General features: G+C 43.4%; 3 protein-coding genes across 6 annotated transcripts; all 3 read right to left on the bottom strand.

The window, feature by feature from the left end:
• Positions 1–819: 819 nt before the first annotated feature.
• On the bottom strand, positions 820–3,419 carry LOC307001872 (NAD(P)H dehydrogenase [quinone] 1-like). 3 transcript variants are annotated; one of them, XM_079618889.1, is made up of 6 exons: positions 2,544–2,847; positions 2,215–2,382; positions 1,993–2,123; positions 1,808–1,921; positions 1,583–1,684; positions 820–1,468 (listed from the first exon to the last, which is right to left on the bottom strand). In XM_079618889.1, the coding sequence occupies exons 1-6, from the start codon at positions 2,545–2,547 to the stop codon at positions 1,169–1,171; spliced, it is 819 nt and encodes a 272-aa protein (XP_079475015.1). In that variant the 5' UTR covers positions 2,548–2,847; the 3' UTR covers positions 820–1,168. The 3 variants fall into 3 exon arrangements, with proteins under 3 accessions (XP_079475015.1, XP_079475013.1, XP_079475014.1); XM_079618887.1 differs by lacking the exon at positions 2,544–2,847 and adding an exon at positions 3,144–3,419 and having other exon boundaries at positions 959–1,468; XM_079618888.1 differs by lacking the exon at positions 2,544–2,847 and adding an exon at positions 2,983–3,150 and having other exon boundaries at positions 959–1,468.
• A 559-nt stretch (positions 3,420–3,978) lies between these two features.
• LOC307001802 (ribosyldihydronicotinamide dehydrogenase [quinone]-like) lies at positions 3,979–7,036 on the bottom strand. Its single transcript, XM_079618752.1, has 6 exons — positions 6,518–7,036; positions 6,203–6,370; positions 5,976–6,106; positions 5,773–5,886; positions 5,555–5,656; positions 3,979–5,456 (listed from the first exon to the last, which is right to left on the bottom strand). Exons 1-6 carry the CDS (start codon positions 6,519–6,521, stop codon positions 5,157–5,159), a joined length of 819 nt encoding a protein of 272 aa, XP_079474878.1. The 5' UTR covers positions 6,522–7,036; the 3' UTR covers positions 3,979–5,156.
• An 11,520-nt stretch (positions 7,037–18,556) lies between these two features.
• On the bottom strand, positions 18,557–20,512 carry LOC307001710 (NAD(P)H dehydrogenase [quinone] 1-like). Of its 2 annotated transcripts, XM_079618528.1 has the most exons (6): positions 20,035–20,512; positions 19,702–19,869; positions 19,475–19,605; positions 19,276–19,389; positions 19,058–19,159; positions 18,557–18,948 (listed from the first exon to the last, which is right to left on the bottom strand). In XM_079618528.1, exons 1-6 carry the CDS (start codon positions 20,036–20,038, stop codon positions 18,649–18,651), a joined length of 819 nt encoding a protein of 272 aa, XP_079474654.1. In that variant the 5' UTR covers positions 20,039–20,512; the 3' UTR covers positions 18,557–18,648. The 2 variants fall into 2 exon arrangements, with proteins under 2 accessions (XP_079474654.1, XP_079474655.1); XM_079618529.1 differs by lacking the exon at positions 19,058–19,159 and having other exon boundaries at positions 18,557–18,918; positions 20,035–20,112.
• Between the last annotated feature and the right edge of the window lie 668 nt (positions 20,513–21,180).

Raw genomic sequence — 21,180 nt, 5'->3', positions numbered from 1 at the left:
ATTCAAAACTATTATATCATCCTTGTTCACGGATATATGCAGCTGCTTCTCTACATAGTTATTATTATTATTTTTATTTTTATTTATCATCCATTATCACTTCTATGTACCTATACACTTAGCTGGTTATAAGTGTCTGTTGTCTACTGTGTTGTGTTTTAAACTGTATCGTGTTTAATGTATTTATTTTAGCCCTCCTTCCCTTTCCCTAAGTGGTTATTCCACTTGTCAGGCCGCCATTGTAAATAAGAACTTGTTCTTAATGACTTGCCTGTAAAAATAAAGGTTTAATAAAAGATGGCTATCGATGAACAGCAGTTGTTTGAAACGGCTTTGGGTGCTACAATGAAAGATTTAGACTTGCCTTTATCTCTAAAAGAGGAACAGAAGACGGCGCTCGAATCATTCCTTTGCAAGGAGGAAGTTTTTGCTGTTTTGCCGATCGGATACGGCAAGAGTATAATCTACCAGTTAGCTCCGCTCAAGTTCGAACCCGAAGACAGACACGAGAGGCAGGGAACAGAGTAGACGTGATAAATGTGAAGTTGGAAAAGAAAGAACGCCGTGGATCAGGAGGTGAGGTGAATTAACAGACTGCAAAAGCCTGGACTTAAGTTGGACCCAACTTTTCAAAGGTAATCAACATTTTGGCTATTTAACATTACATTTTAATTATATTATGCTGAAGTGAACGAAATTAATCGAAAAAAAGATTTGTTCATTTTGAACGAGATTCAAAGATCCGAGTCAGTAAAATGATCCGAACTTCCCACTACTCCGCTGGTAACGGGGCTTAGTGGCGTCGCCCCGTGTATTGTTGTGATTGGTCGTGTTAGCCAATTGCGTGCAGTGAGATTTTCAAATGCACGCTTGGTGCCACCCCTCGAGCTGGCCGATTTTCATTAATCGACACCAGACCATAATTCTTTCAGATTTTGGTCTGAATTTCCAGGCTATTAATACGCTAGAATAGTGTAAAACCCAGTAAACCTTGAGATTATTACTTGTGACATTAACTTTAAAAAACAGGTTAGCAGTTGTGGGTTTCACATGGCTAACAATTAATTGCAATACTCAAATCCAAAACATGAACAATTTATTCACATCGAAAATTTGTTATGACAGTTAAACAGGAACATGGCCACATGGGGACAGTGTTGCTCATATCTCATACTCTAGCTTTCATCTGACTGTGTGGTGGCAGAGGTTTCTCCAGGTGGTGACCCACAGTGAGACCGAATGGGGAATCAGCCTGCTTTTCATGAACTTCAGGCTTCAGCTGAAAGCCTTTCACCTTATCAAAACTGTCTGCAGGTGGGAAGGAGAGAGGCGCTTCGCTTAAAAGACCTTGAAGACGAGTACGCCAGCCTTTCAACAGGCTGTCCCGAGCCTCAGCAGAGAGATGTGTGGGTGCCCAGAAGACCTGTGGTGCGAGGACCTGGAAGCCACAGTAATTGAGGACACCATTCTACAAAAGAGAAAACATTAGCACAGCAGTCCCAGGTTAGTATGACATGCAAAATCAGATTGTCAAAGTTAAGCCTGGTTGAAGTTGAAGTTGAAGTTGGGATGAAGTTTTTACCTGAACTGGCCACAGAGTAACATTCATATCTCCATTGATCCCATTGGAGCTGAACATGGTTTCATGGGAACCAGTGGTGAATGACAACATGGCTTTCTTTTCCTGACACAAATTAAAACCCCACGCACCCATTAACCACCCACTCACAATTAATTAAATAACCAACACAACCTTTTCTGATTAACACATGTAATTAAAGATAAGTTTGTGATTTGTAGGCCTTACCCTGAAGATGCCCGCACTGTAGCGCTTCTCCGAGGTGTATGCAAAACCAAGGGTAAGAACCCGATCCACCCAACCTTTCATGATCGCAGGAACCGAGAACCAGTACATGGGAAACTGCAAAAGACAACAACAAAAAAGTAAAAAAAAAAAAAAATGTAATCAGACTTCTGATATAAGAGCCTTACCTGAAAAATAACAAGGTCCGCTTCTTTTAGTTTCTTGTGCTCCTCTACAATATCAGAAGCTAGTCGTCCCTCCTGCCAGGCCAGCATGGTCTCCTCTCCATAGCAGAAATGTTCTGGGTTCTTCACTGCTCCTGAAACAGAAAATTGTGCCATTGCCCCAATAAGGGAAAATGTTTTTAAGTTCAATATTTTCTCGTCAAACATAACACCTATAGATTTTACCAGTAATATCCTCCTCAGTTGCTGTGGCCTTGAATTTTAGTTCATACAGGTCAGACACAAGAACATTGCAGCCCTGTTTCGTCAGCACATCTACAGCAGCATCTTTAACAGCTGCATTGAAAGATCCAGCACTCTGGTGCGCGTACACGATCAACACGGTCTTCACAGCTGAAAAAAATAAATAAATAAACTGCTGCAACAAACAAATAAACTGCAGCAACAACAACAACAACAACAACAACAACAACAACAACAACAACAACAACAACAACAACAACAACAACAACAACAACAACAACAACAACAACAACAACAACAACAGACCATACCCATTTTTCTCTCTCACAGGTCTCTACTAGAGCATCTACTAAAACAACAGTTTTGTGAGCTTCTTTTAAAACCACAATCACCTGAGCACAGCTGAAAGTAATTAACTAATCAATTAGTGTTGGCAGGCTAGAGGCAGGCAAAAACAAAAATATACAGCAAAAAAAGTTAAACAAAAGTGATTTTGAATTGGATGTGGCTGTGGCCTATTTCTTCTTAAAAGTGTCTCTATGAACGGTAAAACACACACACACAAAAACAAACTAGAATCGCATTATGCCTGGTTTAGTTTACCTTTTTACCACTAGATATCAACATGCACCAGGGGCCTCATTTATAACCGTTGCGTATGCACAAAACAGGCCCAGAAAGCGGCGTACGCCACTTCCGACGCATAAGTTGTGATTTATAAAAACAAACTTGACGGGAAAATGTGCGCACCTGCACGCAAACTCTGACCCATGCGTACGAACGTTTTGGAGACGGAGCAGTTTGGCGACACCGATGGCGAGCTGGAGTTAAATGTCTTTTTGGTCACTTTTAGACAGAAAATCTAAATAAAATTATATACAGAAAGATAATACAAATATAATTTCACTCACCAAGCCTATCACTTGAAGTAATTATCCACATCTTAAATGTCCGCGCCAGCGAGCGCGTTGGGCCGTTTATTGAAACTGACGCATATCTAACGGCAGATGAAGTAAAAACTGTAAATCTTCATTATGTGTCCTAATCATAAATAGGCTACAGTTTATAAAACAATTATTTAAACTATGTTTTATTTCTGATATAAACATTTAGATTAAATATGCCATTCTCATTAACGGAGTTAAACACTTAAACTACATGACATTAGGCCTAGCCTACTGAAAAGTAAAAAAAAAAAAAAAAATTATATATATATATATTCAATAAATAGCCTATAAATATTTGTTGTGGATGCAATGCTTTTGAACACTTTCTTTTGAAGTTCGATCTGTTTCCATTAAAAATATAAATCAATTAAAAAGACTATTTGGCCAGTGGAAAAGATTGAGAAAAACTTTCTCTGAAATGTATTTTACACTATTTGATTTATTTATTCAAAAACAAGGCAAGGATAGGCTACTAAATGATTTTTATTAATGTAATGTGACGGCACATCCGCATTTCATATTTTCCTAATGTCTTGTACCGTTAAACATGTTATCACGTGGATGAATAATCATATGCAAATGATATGCAGATGAAGATATATGCATAGTAAAACTAGGCGTTGTAAGCTCCATATATGGTTATTTCGGGGAGGAGACGCATGTGCGCACAATCTTCCACTGAGTGGCATTTATAAAGTGAATCCTGCGCAGGTTCTGGCGTACACACGGTTTTATAAATCTGATTTTTTTTTTGCGTACGCCATTTTTGGCTTTCGGGCGCACGTACACTTTTAGTAAGGATCCTACGCACAGTTTTATAAATGAGGCCCCAGCACAGCCTGTTTAAAGCCTGCAGCCTCGTCAGTGGAAACAAGGCTCATGTTAACGAGACAAACTTGACAACCTTGGATATTTGAGTATACTACAATCACTATGCAGGTCTAAATGGTTACTTACTAGAGAGAACGTTTGGAAATGGTATACGTCAATAATAGGTGAAACAGAAAACAGTGTAATGATTTTAAATGGCAAAATGCTACATTGTCACATGTTCTGATACCTATTTCACATCCAACTTGGTAAAAATGAGATGACAATTTTCCCTTATTGGTTCATTCACACAGAAAGTAGAAGAGGGGCTTGATCACACCCTTAAAGAGTAATATATTCCAAGTTTCAGAGACCGTACCAGTTTCTAGATTACATTTTGGATCTGTTTTAGATTAAATAAGAATCCAAATGCGTTTGAAAGCTTTTTCGGCATGACATCTGCAATGCACTTTGATACAGACATTTATCATTTACACAGTTGTGCACATGCCTCCAAGAAATTTCTATAGGAAATGGTTAAGTTGTGCACATATGACAAATATGACAATTTATGTGCACCAAATAAGTGCCATATTACAGTGTTGCTTGTTCTGATTCAAACACCTTTGGTTTGGACCATAGAATTATTTGGATAGCTCCTGCTAAGGGTGACTAATGGCAAAAACGAGGTATTACATGCATCACATTTGTATGCAATACACTTGAGACCGCATGACTATGCAGGGAAAAGTGGTCATGTCTGCTCTACCTTGTTAAACATTTGCCCTTTAATTTGTAACTCAAAGCCACTCCATGTATGAGATGATTGAGCTGCCAGTGTACCTGCCAATAAATGCAGACTTTTCACTGTCAAGCTCTCCGACTCCATGTTATTTGGGTAAACCGTTACAAGACCACTAAAGCAGCAACAAAAGAGAAAGTCAGAAAAACACTTGACTAGGGAGCACAAACCATTACGTTTTGGTTTCTTAATGTCCCAATCTGACATTAACTTTAAGAAACAAGCGGTTGTGGGTTTCACATGGCTAACAATGAATTACAATACTGAAAATCCAAAACATGAAACAATTTATTCACATTGAAAAATTAAGTTATGACAGCAGTTAAAGAGGAACATGGCCACATGGGGACAGTGTTGCTCATATCTCATACTCCAGCTTTCATCTGACTTTGTGGTGGCAGAGGTTTTTCCAGGTGGTGACCCACAGTGAGACCGAAGGGGGAATCAGCCTGCTTTTCATGAACTTCAGGCTTCAGCTGAAAGCCTTTCACCTTATCAAAACTGTCTATGGTTGGGAAGGAGAGAGGCGCTTCGCTTAAAAGACCTTGAAGACGAGTACGCCAGCCTTTCAACAGGCTGTCCCGAGCCTCAGCAGAGAGATGTGTGGGTGCCCAGAAGACCTGTGGTGCAAGGACCTGGAAGCCACAGTAATTGAGGACACCATTCTACAAAAGAGAAGACATTAGCACAGCAGTCCCAGGTTAGTATGACATGAAAAATAAAGCCTGGGTGAGGTAAAAGAATAAGGGATGAAGCTTCTTACCTGAACTGGCCACAGAGTAACATTCATATCTCCATTGATCCCATTGGAGCTGAACATGGTTTCATGGGAACCAGTGGTGAATGACAACATGGCTTTCTTTTCCTGACACAAATTAAAATCCCACTCACCCATTAACCACCCACTCACATTTAATTAAATAACCAACATTGAACCTTTTCTGATTAACGAAAGATTGGTTTACGATTTGTAGGCCTTACCCTGAAGATGCCCGCACTGTAGCGCTTCTCCGAGGTGTATGCAAAACCAAGGGTAAGAACCCGATCCATCCAGCCTTTCATGATCGCAGGAACCGAGAACCAGTACATGGGAAACTGCAAAAGACAGAAACAAATAATAGAAGTATAAGCAAAAGAAAAATAAACCAAATCAGATTTCTGATAGGCCTATATAAAAGCCTTACCTGAAAAATAACAAGGTCTGCTTCTTTTAGTTTCTTGTGCTCCTCTACAATATCAGAAGCTAGTCGTCCCTCCTGCCAGGCCAGCATGGTCTCCTCTCCATAGCAGAAATGTTCTGGGTTCTTCACTGCTCCTGAAACAGAAAATTGTGCAAAACAACATTTGCACTCCGATAAGGACATAGGTTAAGTTTAATATTTTCTATACAAACATAACACTGCCTCCACACCAGTAATATCCTCCTCAGTTGCTGTGGCTTTGAATTTTATTTCATACAGGTCAGACACAAGAACAGTGCAGCCCTGTTTCTTCAGCACATCTACAGCAGCATCTTTAACAGCTGCATTGAAAGATCCAGCACTCTGGTGCGCGTACACGATCAACACGGTCTTCACAGCTGAAAAAAATTTAATGAAAGAATGAAAGAATGAAAGAATGAAAGAATGAAAGAATGAAAGAATGAAAGAATGAAAGAATGAAAGAATGAAAGAATGAAAGAATGAAAGAATGAAAGAATGAGAACTGCAGCAACAAAAGACCATACCCATGTTTCTTACTCAGAAGTCTCTAGAGCATCTAAAGCAACAGCTTTGTGAGCTTCTTTTAAAACCACAATCACCTGAGCACAGCTGAAAGTAATTAACTAATCAATTAGTGTTGGCAGGCTAGAGACTTTCCAAAACAAAAATCTACAGCAAAAAAGTGAAACAAAAGTGATTATTAACTGGATGTATTTCTTCTTAAAAGTGGCATCTACAGGTTTGAATCGTTAAAAAACAAAACTAAAAACTAGAATCGCATTATGGCTGCTAAGTTTACCCTTTTACCATTAGATGTCAACATGCACCTGGAGCTATAGACGTCTAGCTATGAAAATAAAATACCTATATGATAAAGATAAAATATAATGATAAAGATAAAAAAAATATATAGGTCCTATAAATTTGGTGACTCGGTTTAGATAACAAGCTATTTTGCTTAGATATTTTTGTATCATAGCCAGGTTATATATAAACCCCTTTAACGTCCTCTCGACCATTTGGTAGAGCACATTTTGAGTCACTATATTTTATTGAGAGGAGTACCTTTATGCTGATTGAGCCATCTCTATCTGATTGAGGTATGTTAAGACAAAAAAATCCACTAGATATCACTGTGTCAATCAACAGCACTTGTCACAACACTTCCTCAAACATGTATTTCAGAAACAAAAAATCACTCCTGCCATTAACTGTTTTTGGTGAAATTTTGCAAGGTAAGCATATTTGTTTGACATATTACACTGTAAGAGCCCTAAGTTTACAAAATGTTACTTGGTCCCATGAAAAAACTTTAGTAGGCTATGTTTTTATAATTTTTCAAAAACATGCTCAACAAAACGGTCGATTTGGCACATAACGGTTAACTGTAACTCCCCCTTTTAGAATGGGAATTCAAATGCACTATTAAAACTTGGTTGTAATTCAAGAATGCTTTGGAATATACCGGTAGACTTAAGTTTGGTATTGTTTTAAATAAAACACTCGGCAGATTATTGCTGAAGTGAAAGAACTTCAAAAAATGTAAAGTATGAAAAAGTAATAATGGAAGTTTAAATTGACATTAAATCAAATAGACTGTACTTAATATTTTATTTTATATAAAATATATATTTTACAAAATATTTTTTTACTATAAAATTAAAGCCATATATCTAACCAAGTTGTGTTCCAAATTTGAAGTTGATATCACAAAAATTGAAGTTCTCATAAGATTTTGTTTAGGCGGGTGACATACATTCCATTGAATGCATTCTGCCTAACAAATTAATACATTTCTGTCCAAATATCACTTCTGTCACAAAATATTTAACCTTGAGACTCAGATAAATAAAGAAGATTCAAAATACAAAAATATTTTATTTTCATTGTTTTTAAAGTAAATTAGTATTATAGATCATATTTTCATAGTAGCCTACATATGAAAATGTGTATACTTTTCTTTTTTTTTACCTTTAAGTGCAATATCAAGGTCGATCTTTTTTACATTATGGGATGTGTTGAAAAAAAAAGACATTGATTGTGGTTAGCGACATAAGGAGAATAGAAATGCAAAAAAAAAAAAAAGTAAAATGCTTGGTGGGGCTGCTAAAGAGTTATAATTTTGACTACAATTTTCTGCTGGGGAAAAAAACGTTTCTGGTCTCCCTGACTGTGATGTAGTTTGTGGTCTAGGATAGATGATGACGTGCTTTGCTTGAGACCAAACAAGACACTTGGTCAGGCTGAGTCTGTCTAATCACCATTTAGAAATATATTTTCCCCAGTAGTGCTTTTTTTTTTTTTTTTTTTTTTTTAGATCGAGATCCTGGAGTTTATTCTAGTATTATCTGTCTCCAATCCCGGAGACCGCAATTTCAGGACCGCAGTTAGGACCCTATTTTGTATGTGTGTGTGATAGCGCTACTCATGAAAATCTAACCCGTCACTTAATCAGAGAGTGTCAAACCAAATCCACCACATCACAAATGTCTGCTTGACGTGCGTGTTGATCTGGATGTGTTCTTTTGTGAAATAACGGTAAACCACTTTATTTATGTGTGAATGTGCAATCTTGACATCATTATGATCAATGTATCACTTTTTATTGTAAACCTGTGGTAAAACATCGATGCTTAGGTTTTAAATGAAAGTTTAAGTAGGCTAGCCTAAAAAACAAAAATGCCAGCAATGTCGCTTTATGTTCGTTTTTGGATCTCGCTGGTTTCCAGTGATTTATTTCGTTTTCGTTTTCTGATAAAACTTCCATTTGATGGTGAAATGATGGGTTTGTTGTACCAGAAGCCATTTATAGCCTACTTTTTCCTGGCTCTGCAGCGGGATCGAGTCTCCGCTGCCTTCGCGCGCACCTCCCCAAGCGGACGAGGCATTTAGCTACTTGACTCGCTCGCCGTATTCTTTGAAACGACAGGGACTAAATGGCGAATGTCCTCTAGTCTAAACAATCATTAATCAGCGGTGAGAAGAAGTAAGGTACACGCGTGATACGGTGACATGTTTATTTACACCACCAATAAGCTACAATAGAGTAAAACCCAGTAAACCTTGAGATTAATACTTGGGACATTACAACATATATTCAACTAAATGAATGATCTTTTAAACATTTTCATTTAGTTTTGTAAAACAGATTAAACAAGGACCTTTATGTAAAAGGCGTATGCTATTGTAGACTCGGTTTGACCATTGACTGTAAAAATAGATGGACGATGCCCCTTCGCTCTCCTCCATTGGTTAGAAGTGAATCTGTCAGTGTCCCGATATGGCGCTGACATCTTGGGGCCGGAGTCTGCGCAGTAGCAATCTCGGGACCTGAGTCTGCACAGTAGTGAGAAGTAAAGCTGCGAAATTAAGGTCCTGACGGCTAGATTCGCGTTGAAGTCGTTCATCTTCATAAGCAGAGCGCAGTTACAAAAAATGCAGCGCACACCACAATGAGAACGTACTCGGTTACTTACGTAACCTCGGTTCTCTCTAGAAGAGGGAACGAGTACTGCGTACTGAAAGTACGCACCGGGTAAAGTCTCTTTGCTCGAGATATTGAAGCCAAAATTTATCCTTAAATTTCCATATCTTGTAAACGCAGTGCAGCAGCAGTCAGACCTAGAGCGGGCAATCTAGCGCGCTCATTGGCTGCTCCGCGGCAACTGCTGCAGCCTACCACTGAGCCCCTGGCGTGACGTCACGCCCAATGAGGACGCTTCGCGCCCTCACGCGGCCAAGCCCGCCAAAATGGGAGTGGCTTAGCGTATATAAGGGGCAGTTCAGGCTGCTAACACTCGATTTTGATCGCTGAAGCGAAATGAGCTCGAAGCGCGACACGGCAGGGAACGCAGTACTCGTTCCCTCTTCTAGAGAGAACCGAGGTTACGTAAGTAACCGAGTACGTTCTCTTACGAGAGGTTCTCTCGTACTGCGTACTGAAAGTACGCACCGGGAACCCCTTGTAAAAGCCGTGTGCGCTTAAGCAGTCACTATATGAATCCCAGGGGGGAACGCCCCGGGGGACATGGATAAGTGAAATTAGGTGGCCAACAGAGTGGGCTCGCACCTGTACATAAGCACTATATGAGGGGATATACATACAGAGCGGCACTGCCGGTCTTATATTTGAACACATCAACCCTTGTAGCGCAGTTCACAAGTGAGTCGCTAGGACTTTTTTTTTTTTTTTTTTTTTTTTCAGACTGAAAGGAGTCTAGCCTGCAAGGCGGGGACTTCTAGGTTGTAGAACCTAACAAATGTAGACGGGGAGGCCCAGCCTGCCGCCGTACAAATGTCATGAATAGAAATCCCGCTGGACCAAGCCCACGACGAGGCCATGCCTCTGGTGGAATGAGCCCTAACGCCCAAGGGGCATTGCAGGTCTTTTGACGCGTAAGCCGCAGCAATAGCGTCCACTATCCATCTGGATAGGCTGTGTTTCGAGGCGGCGAGACCTTTGGTGCGCCCACCGAACGAAACAAAGAGCTGCTCCGAGCGCCTGAAGGCGGCGGAGCGCGTGACGTAAATTCTCAGTGCTCTGACAGGACAAAGGAGGTTCGTATCGACCTCGTTGTCTGATGCCGGCAAAGCTGAGAGCGAAATGATCTGTGCTCTGAACGGGGTACCGATCGCTTTGGGACATAACCATGTCTCGGTTTAAGGATGACTTTAGAGTCATTAGGTCCAAACTCGAGGCACGTAGCACTCACAGAGAGCGCGTGCAAGTCACCCACACGTTTAACTGATGCAAGAGCGATCAGAAACACGGTTTTGAGCGCGAGGTACTTCAAATCCACAGAGTGAAGCGGTTCGAAGGGATGTGCTTTCAGGGCCTCTAGGACCAGGGAAAGATCCCAGAAAGGAACCGAGGGGGGCCGTGGGGGATTCATCCTCCTGGCTCCTCTAAGGAAGCGGATGATGAGCTCATTCCTTCCTATCGCCTGGCCGAGCGTCGACTCGGCGAACGCTGCGATGGCCGCGACATATACTTTGAGCGTGGAAGGGGACCTGCCCCTTTCCAACATCTCTTGAAGGAAGCAAAGCACCCACGAGACTCCGCACGTTTGAGGCTGTAAGCCCTTGTCCGTGCACCATTTAGTAAACACCGACCATTTAGACGCATAAAGCCGCCTGGTAGAGGGGGCTCTAGATTGCGTGATCGTGTTCACGACCCCTTCTGGCAAAACAACGGGTACCCATTGATTATCCATGCATGCAGAGACCATAGCTCTGGATGAGGATGCCAAATCGATCCGCCGGCTTGGGAAAGGAGGTCTTTCCTCACCGGGATCGGCCATGGGGCTGAGTCTGACAGCCGCACCAACTCCGAGAACCATGTCTGGTTCTCCCATCGGGGGGCTATGAGGAGCACCGAGTGACGCATTTCCCTGATTCTCTTGATTACTTGTGGTAACAATGAGACCGGAGGGAACGCGTATAACGGGCATCTGGGCCATGTCTGGGCCAGAGCGTCCTCGTTCTTTGAAAAGAACCTTAGGCAATGGGCGTTGTCTGTCGACGCGAATAGGTCGACTTCCGCCTTGCCGAAGCGGTGCCACAATAACTGGACTGACTGAGGGTGCAGGGACCATTCCCCGAGGGGAACGTTGTTCCTGGACAGTCTGTCCGGTCCGTCGTTCAGGCGTCCTGGCACATGCGTGGCTCTGAGCGAGCGCACGTGGTGCTGAGCCCAGACGAGGAGGCGTTCCGCCAGATCGCAGAGTGCCCTGGATCTGACACCGCCCTGGCGGTTCACGTACGATACCACAGACATGTTGTCCGTTCGAACCAGTACGTGGTGGCCCCGCAGAAAAGGGAGGAAGTGTTTCACAGTGTACTCGACCGCTATCATCTCCAGACAGTTTATATGGAGGAGCTTCTCCGTGTCTGACCATAGGCCAAAGACCGGTCTGCCCTCGAATATCCCGCCCCAACCGAGGTTGGAAGCGTCCGTCGAGATAACTTTTCGGTACGAGACAGTTCCCATCATAACTCCCCGCTGATACCAGTCGGTCACAAGCCAGGGCTGCAGAGCTGAAACACAGCTCTGAGTCACTCTGATTCGGTAACCGCCGGAAGCCCACGCTCGGTGGTGTACACGAGCGTTGAGCCATCGTTGCAGGGGGCGCATACGCAATAGACCTAGCCGGAGCACTGCTGCGGCTGAGGCCATAAAGCCCAGCAATCTCTGAAACGTTTTCAGGGGAAACACTTTGTCTTTCTGGAAAGATGCGGCCAAACGCTGAACACGGCGCGCGCGCTGTGTTGACAAGCGAGCCGTCATTGCCACTGAGTCGAGCTGTATTCCCAGAAAGGAAGCTGACTGACGGGGCAGCAGTGAGCTCTTGGTCCAATTGACCGTGAGACCCAGGTTTTCCAGATGACTGAGTAGCACAGCTCTGTGAGACACAAGTTCCGCCTCTGATTGTGCTAAAATCAGCCAATCGTCCAGATAGTTCAATATTCGCATCCCCTGACGCCTCAGGGGAGCGAGCGCCGCGTCCATGCACTTCGTAAATGTACGGGGTGCTAAAGACAGGCCGAACGGCAGGACGGTGTACTGATATACCTGACCGTCGAAGGCGAATCTCAAGAATGGCCTGTGACGGGGTATGATCTGAATCTGAAAGTACGCGTCTTTCAGATCGAGAGAAATGAACCAGTCCCTCGGGCGAATTTGCGCGAGGATTTGTCTGGTCGTGATCATTTTGAACGGTCTTTTCATAAGAGCTTTGTTCAAATGTCTCAGATCTAATATAGGTCTGAGCGCTCCGTCCTTCTTGGGCACGAGAAAATAACGGCTGTAAAAGCCTGACTCGCTCATAGAAGGACGTACCGGCTCTATCGCCCCCTTGCATAACAGTTTTGCTATTTCTGCGCGAAGTAGGTGTGCTACTTCTGGGTTCACGCTCGTCACTGTACGGGCTCGGAAGCGCGGGGGACGGCGAGCGAACTGCAGTGTATAGCCTTGTCTTACAACCTTCAGCACCCATTCTGACACGCCCGGGATAGCTTCCCATGCTTTCGCACGCATAGCTAGGGGCAGAATGGTCTCCGCGTCCTGAGCGCCGCACTGCGCGGGCTCGAGGAACTGAAACGGAGGTATCAGCGCGGCGCGCGCGCCCTCGTTTGCTGAGTAATGCTGCTCGCTGGTTACAGCAGCCTGCCGTTTCGCATTCAGTAACTCGGTCGCTAGGGACGGAGAATAGTCTGTGGCGCGAACAGCGGTGCTTGTGAGCGATATGGGGGGAACAGTGTTCGTCAGTGAGCGCTTATATCTGAAACACGGCCTATTGGCTTTATTAGTTTCGCCCCCCGTGATAACTGTACAGCAGAGCAGACATTTTGTAGGTGTGGGCACTGGGACGTGGGCACAAATCCTACATTTAACACTCGAGCGGCGCGTGCCCGCTTTATATGAGTGGGCTCTGTGACAAACCTGGGGGGCGTGCTTGTGTGTAGGGGTGAACACATTGGAGTGGGCACATTTTCTACACATAGAACACAATCGGCGTGAGCCGTATATACAGACATTACACTCTTTTTGTGATTTATCTGGGTCGCCGTGAAAACGGCGTTTGTGTGCAGGCGAGCGTGTACTGTGAGTGGCTCGTTGGCTGCTAAATACACAACTGCAGTAGCCTTGTTTAAGGGGACTGACAGAGCGGCTAACTTTGATGGCGGTCCGGCGGCGGCGGCGGGACTCGCGCATCTTTTCCTCTTCGCGATGGCTAGGAGGATTTCGCGGCTTCAGGCTTCAGCACGATCTTCTGTCGCGGTCCCCGGGGGGGAGGCGGTCTGTGACGGCTGTTTGAGCGCGATCGAGGGCGGCCGCCCTGTCGCTGCTGCGAAGCTGATGGAGGCTGCGATGGGCGTTGTTGCGATGAGCTTCGTGCAGGAGGCTGCTGGGAGCGGCCTGCAGCGGAGCTAACGCGTCGTGGGAGGAACAGCTTCATGGCTTGAGACGTTTTCTGTACCTCAGAAAACCTTTCCACGATCCCGGTCACCGCAGGGCCGAAGAGGCCGGCGGGGGAGAGCGGGGCGTTGAGGAACACGGCGCGCTCAGACTCACTCATCTCGGCGAGCGTCAGCCAAAGGTGCCTCTCCGTTACCGTGAGTGAAGCCATGCATCGTCCCATCGCCTGTGCTGCGGATTTCGTGGCGCGGAGGGAAAGATCCGTCGCGCTGCGCAGATCCGTCACGATGTCCTGAACCGGGCGTTTCTCGTCCAAACGGCGGAGGAGTTCGGCCTGGAGGATCTGGAGGACAGCCATAGAATGCAGGGCGGAAGCGGCTTGTCCGGCGGCGGCGAAAGCGCGGCCGACAAGGGCTGAAGTGGTCCTGCAGGCTTTCGACGGGAGGGCAGACTTTGAGCGCCATTTTGGTGATGGCGGGCAAAGATGCACTGCGACCGCCTCTTCCACTGGGGGAATCCGGCTGTAGCCTTTTTCGACGGCTCCGTCCACTTGGGAGAGAGTCGAGGAAGCAGGGGAGCGGAGTCTCGCGGAGAATGGAGCATTCCACGATTTAGAGAGCTCGCTGTGGAGCTCCGGCAGGAAGGGTGCTGACCTAGAGGCAGGCGCTAGGCGGCGGCTAGGTAAAAAGCACCCATCGAGCCTGTTGGGCGCGGGCGCCTCCGGTGGAGACCAGTCCAGGCCCAGTTGGTCGACGGCCATGGTGAGGAGGCGGATGAGTTCGGCGTCCACATTAGACCGGGCCTTGCCAGGTTCCTGCGTCGAAGAGGAGGTGGAGTGTGTAGATCCAGACCACTCTTCACTGTCCGACGCCAGGAGAGAACAGCTGTCGATGGCGTCGTCCCCCGCCTCGTCCCCTGTGTCGACGGCAGTGAGGGCCGAAGCCGTCATCTGCGCGTCGGGAAGGGGGGGCGGTGAAGGGGAACGCGAAGCTCGAGGGGAAGGTTCCGGCGAGCGTTCGCGAGCGACGGGCTCCGGGAGTCTCTGGGCACGGCGCTTCTTCTTCCGCGGGCCACTGGAGAGAGGCGGAGCGACAGCTTCGACGTTGAAGAGGGCGAGTCGAGCCCGCAGGGTCGAAATCGCCATCTCGTCGCACTCGATGCAGCCACCCGTCGAGAGAGCGATGGCTGCGTGGTCTCGGCCCAGGCAGAGAGCGCAGATCACGTGGCGGTCTCCGTCGCTGAGCGCGGTTCGGCACGAACCGCAGGAAAGACGAGGCATTTTTGTACAAACGCCTTTGCTCTTTTAGGACGTGAGTCGCGGCGGCGAGCTCACGGAGAGGTTTTGGAAAAGGATACTTTGTCGCCGGATAGCGTAGCTGGCACGGACGGCTGAAGGTGGCGAAGACGGCCGGCTTCCTCAGGCGCTGTCCTAAGCTGGCTGGTCGCTGGATTCGACGGCGGCGGCTTCTCTCGGAGGTCAGCGAAGCGTAGAGCGTCGCTGAAGAGATTAAAATCGAGTGTTAGCAGCCTGAACTGCCCCTTATATACGCTAAGCCACTCCCATTTTGGCGGGCTTGGCCGCGTGAGGGCGCGAAGCGTCCTCATTGGGCGTGACGTCACGCCAGGGGCTCAGTGGTAGGCTGCAGCAGTTGCCGCGGAGCAGCCAATGAGCGCGCTAGATTGCCCGCTCTAGGTCTGACTGCTGCTGCACTGCGTTTACAAGATATGGAAATTTAAGGATAAATTTTGGCTTCAATATCTCGAGCAAAGAGACTTTACCCGGTGCGTACTTTCAGTACGCAGTACGAGAGAACCTCTCGTAAGAGAACTGGGGCCTTGCGCAAACATATAACACGCACGACCGCAATTATGTTATTTTTGCCAAGTAAACCTTGCTTTACGGGCAGGTTTTAGTGAAACACTGCAGAGCCTCTGGCCCGATGGTGGAAACGCAGCATTGTTTTGGACTATTACCCCAGCACAGCCTGTTTAAAGCCTGCCTCGCCAGTGGAAACAAGGCTCATGTTAATGAGTCAAACCTGGCACTCTTGGATATTTGAGTATACTCCAATCACTATGCAGGTCTGAGTGGGTACTAGAGAGAACGTTTGGAAATTATCTGCACAGTATACATCAATAATATATGAAGCCAGACACAATGTAATGGATTAAAATGGCAAAATGCTACACTAGCCGCGTTTCCATTACAGATTTGCGCAAATGTTTTGCGCTTTTATCTAAATATCGATACAAAACTATTGCGAAATGACGGCGTTTCCATTAACCGATGTTATGCGACTAAAACGTCCTTTTTTCTCTCGCGATAAAGTCATTCTAAAAATCACTGCAACGGACGTTGGCTTATATAATCTCACAGCCACCGCATTAGACATTATTATTATTAATGGAGGGAGACGTACGTGTTATCCAAGCATTAATGGCAGGGAAAGACCCTTATATTCCAAACGAAATATAAGGAGTTTCTGGGTGTTTCACCCTCATTTCTGCGCTGAGGTTTTGATTGTGGCATTTCTTTGAAGTTTAGAATCCAGTGTTCCTATAGGCAATTATTGTTTCTTTTATGAATTTAATAAAGAACTCTGTCTCCTATTCCAAACGATCCATGTAGGCTTCTGTTGTGTCCATTCGTTTTTTCCTTTTTAAACCCGTAATTGAAAAACGAAAAATAAACGGTTGTCTTTTTAAAACGCAAAGTTGAACACCACAATTTTAATTTAAACTGGCTACACCAACTGCTGCGCAAAAAAGTAAATATCGACGAATTTTCAGATGTTTTAATGACTTTTTTCCCCTTTATTAAACATGTAAAATATTCACAAATTAATATGGAAAACTTGTCGATTTTACTGGTTTTCTAAGGCCAAATTAGAACCTGGAATTGACATTTTCCCCGCAGTGCTGAATAAGAAGAGCCATTAATATTATCAAACTATTGTTTTCTAACTCGGCTAAAAACATCTCTATCTCCGCTGTAAGCAGATGCTCTTTTAGAGAGAAATGCACCTTTCATACGGATTACTTAATCAGAACAAAATGTATTAGCTTTCGATTCGAATTTGTTCGTTTTAAAGTGGACATTTCAAGCTTTAGCCTACATAGGCTATATTTTGTTTCAGTTCTCGCGCTCCAGTTCACGGAGATCATGAAAGCGCGCCTGATTGTTTTATTTTATTTTACAAAAGCACAACATTTTCTTGTTATTGTTTACACAAATAAAAGTAGTTACAAATAATGTATTATTATTTTCTGTATGACCAGAAATTATAGAGTAGGCTATATTAAGTTGTTTCACTGTTAATAGGAAAATGCAAGTGTTCACGCCCGCGCCTCCGTGCCATGTAGTGCGCGCTCCACACTCCACATAAACCCTTAGATATGCGTCAAGATATTGTGTTTATTTGTGATAATCTCAGCTCTGTATTATTATTGTTATTATGAATGACATTTGACGAATTGCTTTGTTCCTTTTTTGGATAAAAGCGTCATCTAAATATGTAGCCTAGTAATGATGATAATTATTATTATTTGCTTACACGGACCCCAAACACACCGCGTCTTCTAAGTCAGGTGACTGTAAATGCGCAAAAACTGTTTCCATTGCAGTTTTGCGAAATACTCCTTTTTCGAATTGGCTGAAAAACCTCCTCATGCGAGCGTAAAAACTTTTTTGCGATAAACGAGAGTTTTTGCGAAATTGACGTGTTTCCATTGAGCGTATTTTCAATTCGCAATTTCAATTTGCGCAATTTGAAGGGTAATGGAAACGCGGCTACTGATGTCACATGTTCTGATTACCTCAAACTATTACACATCTAACTTTTAACTTGAACCAATAAGTGAAAATTGTCACTTCATTTAAACCATTCCCACAGAAAGTTGAAGAGGGGCTCACACCCTTAGAGTAATATATTCTAGATTACATTTGATTACCATTTAGGATCGGTTTTAGATTACATAAATGCATTTCAAAGCTTAATCACAGACATCTGCTAAGCACTTTGATACAGACATCTATCATTTACACAGTTGTGCACACATGCCTCCAAGAAATTTCCATAGGTAATGGGGAAGTTGTGGACACAGGACAAATATCTTTGAGTATGAATCCAATTTATGTGCACCAAATAAATCTGCCATATTACAGTGTTGCTTGTTCTGAAACAAACGCTTGGTATTTGGACCATAGTTATTTGGATAGCTCCTGCTAAGGGTGACTAATGGCAAAAACGAGGTATTACATGCATCACATTTGTATGGAAAACACTTGAGACCGCATGACTGTGCGGGGAAAAGTGGTCATGTCTGCTGTACCTCTTTGTTAAACATTTGCCCTTTTATTTGTAACTCAAGAGTCACTCCACATATGAGAAGATTGAGCTGCCAGTGTATGCCAATAAATGCAGACTTTTCACTGTTAAGCTCTCCTATGCCATGTTTTCTGGGTAAACTGTTACAAGACCACCAACGCAGCAACAAAATAGAGAAAGTCAGGAAACACTTCACTATAAGGGGCACAAGTCAACCACTGTGTTTCGGTTTCTAAAATGTCCCAATCTGACATTAACTTGAAACAAGTAAGCAGTTGTGGGTTTCACATGGCTAACAATTAATTATAATACTCAAATCCAAAAAATGCACAATTTATTTGCATAGAAAAAATTAAGTTATGACAGTTAAATAGGAACATGGCCACATGGGGACAGTGTTGCTCATATTTCATACTCCAGCTTTCATCTGACTTTGTGGTGGCAGAGGTTTCTCCAGGTGGTGACCCACAGTGAGACCAAAGGGGGAATCAGCCTGCTTGTCATGAACTTCAGACTTCAGCTGAAATCCTTTCACCTTATCAAAACTGTCTACGGGTGGGAAGGAGAGAGGCGCTTCGCTTAAAAGACCGTGAAGACGAGTACGCCAGCCTTTCAACAGGCTGTCCCGAGCCTCAGCAGAGAGATGTGTGGGTGCCCAGAAGACCTGTGGTGCGAGGACCTGGAAGCCACAGTAATTAAGGACACCATTCTACAAAAGAGAAAACAGCACAGCAGTCCCAGGTTAGTATGACATGCAAAATCAGATTGTCAAAGTTAAGCCTGGTGTAAGTTAAAAAATAGAAAATGAAGCTTCTTACCTGAACTGGCCACAGAGTAACATTCATATCTCCATTGATCCCATTGGAGCTGAACATGGTTTCATGGGAACCAGTGGTGAATGACAACATGGCTTTCTTTTCCTGACACAAATTAAAATCCCACTCACCCATTAACCACCCACTCACATTTAATTAAATAACCAACATTGAACCTTTTCTGATTAACGAAAGATTGGTTTACGATTTGTAGGCCTTACCCTAAAGATGCCCGCACTGTAGCGCTTCTCCGAGGTGTATGCAAAACCAAGGGTAAGAACCCGATCCATCCAGCCTTTCATGATCGCAGGAACCGAGAACCAGTACATGGGAAACTGCAAGACAGAAAAGAAAAAAAACTACAAGTATAAGCAAACGAAAAATAAACAAAATGAGATTTCTGATATATAAAAGTCTTACCTGAAAAATAACAAGGTCTGCTTCTTTTAGTTTCTTGTGCTCCTCTACAATATCAGAAGCTAGTCGTCCCTCCTGCCAGGCCAGCATGGTCTCCTCTCCATAGCAGAAATGTTCTGGGTTCTTCACTGCTCCTGAAACAGAAAATTGTACAAAACAACATTTGCACTCCGATAAGGACATAGGTTAAGTTTAATATTTTCTAAACAAACATAACACTGCCTCCACACCAGTAATATCCTCCTCAGTTGCTGTGGCTTTGAATTTTATTTCATACAGGTCAGACACAAGAACAGTGCAGCCCTGTTTCTTCAGCACATCTACAGCAGCATCTTTAACAGCTGCATTGAAAGATCCAGCACTCTGGTGCGCGTACACGATCAACACGGTCTTCACAGCTGAAAAAAATTGAATGAAAGAATGAAAGAATGAAAGAATGAAAGAATGAAAGAATGAAAGAATGAAAGAATGAAAGAATGAAAGAATGAAAGAATGAAAGAATGAAAGAATGAAAGAATGAAAGAATGAAAGAATGAAAGAACTGCAGCAACAAAAGACCATACCCATGTTTCTTACTCAGAAGTCTCTAGAGCATCTAAAGCAACAGCTTTGTGAGCTTCTTTTAAAACCACAATCACCTGAGCACAGCTGAAAGTAATTAACTAATCAATTAGTGTTGGCAGGCTAGAAACTTTCCAAAACAAAAATCTACAGCAAAAAAGTGAAACAAAAGTGATTATTAACTGGATGTATTTCTTCTTAAAAGTGGCATCTACAGGTATGAATCGTTAAAAAACAAAACTAAAAACTAGAATCGCATTATGGCTGCTAAGTTTACCCTTTTACCATTAGATGTCAACATGCACCTGGAGCTATAGACGTCTAGCTATGAAAATAAAATACTTATATGATAAAGATAAAATATAATGATAAAGATAAAAAAAATATATAGGTCCTATAAATTTGGTGACTCGGTTTAGATAACAAGCTATTTTGCTTGGATATTTTTGTATCATAGCCAGGTTATATATAAACCCCTTTAACGTCCTCTTTTGAGTCACTATATTTTATTGAGAGGAGTACCTTCATGCTGATTGAGCCATCTCTATCTGATTGAGGTATGTTAAAGACAAAAAAATCCACTAGATGTCACTGTGTCAATCAACAGCACTTGTCACAACACTTCCTCAAACATGTATTTCAGAAACAAAAAATCACTCCTGCCATTAACTGTTTTTGGTGAAATTTTGCAAGGTAAGCATATTTGTTTGACATATTACACTGTAAGAGCCCTAACTTTACAAAATGTTACTTGGTCCCATGAAAAAACTTTAGTAGGCTATGTTTTTATAATTTTTCAAAAACATGCTCAACAAAACGGTTGATTTGGCACATAACGGTTAACTGTCACTCCCCTTTTTAGAATGGGAATTCAAATGCACTATTAAAACTTGGTTGTAATTCAAGAATGCTTTGGAATATACCGGTAGACTTAAGTTTGGTATTGTTTTGAATAAAACACTCGGCAGATTATTGCTGAAGTGAAAGTAGGCTACTTCAAAAAAAAGTGAAGTATGAAAAAGTAATAATGGAAGTTTAAATTGACATTAAATCAAATAGACTGTACTTAATATTTTATTTTATATAAAATATATATTTTACAAAATAGTTTTTTACTATAAAATTAAAGCCATATATCTAACCAAGTT

Source organism: Phoxinus phoxinus, assembly GCF_949152265.1.
Source record: "Phoxinus phoxinus genome assembly, chromosome: 7".
Lineage (NCBI taxonomy): Eukaryota > Metazoa > Chordata > Actinopteri > Cypriniformes > Leuciscidae > Phoxinus > Phoxinus phoxinus.
Note: the sequence above shows the minus strand (reverse complement) of the source record. Positions and strands in the feature narration are given on the sequence as shown.

Coding starts and splice junctions, on each gene's coding strand:
- LOC307001872 (XM_079618887.1), bottom strand. CDS start 3,174: ATGTGGATAATTACTTCAAGTGATAGGCTTG. Junction 2,383..3,143: donor TACTTCAAGTGATAGGCTTG/GTGAGTGAAATT, acceptor TATTTTTTTCAG/CTGTGAAGACCGTGTTGATC. Junction 1,469..1,582: donor TTACTCTGTGGCCAGTTCAG/GTAAAAACTTCA, acceptor TCTCTTTTGTAG/AATGGTGTCCTCAATTACTG.
- LOC307001802 (XM_079618752.1), bottom strand. Junction 6,107..6,202: donor AACTGAGGAGGATATTACTG/GTGTGGAGGCAG, acceptor TTTCTGTTTCAG/GAGCAGTGAAGAACCCAGAA. Junction 5,887..5,975: donor CAGACCTTGTTATTTTTCAG/GTAAGGCTTTTA, acceptor TGTCTTTTGCAG/TTTCCCATGTACTGGTTCTC.
- LOC307001710 (XM_079618528.1), bottom strand. Junction 19,606..19,701: donor AACTGAGGAGGATATTACTG/GTGTGGAGGCAG, acceptor TTTCTGTTTCAG/GAGCAGTGAAGAACCCAGAA. Junction 19,160..19,275: donor ACAGTGCGGGCATCTTTAGG/GTAAGGCCTACA, acceptor AATTTGTGTCAG/GAAAAGAAAGCCATGTTGTC.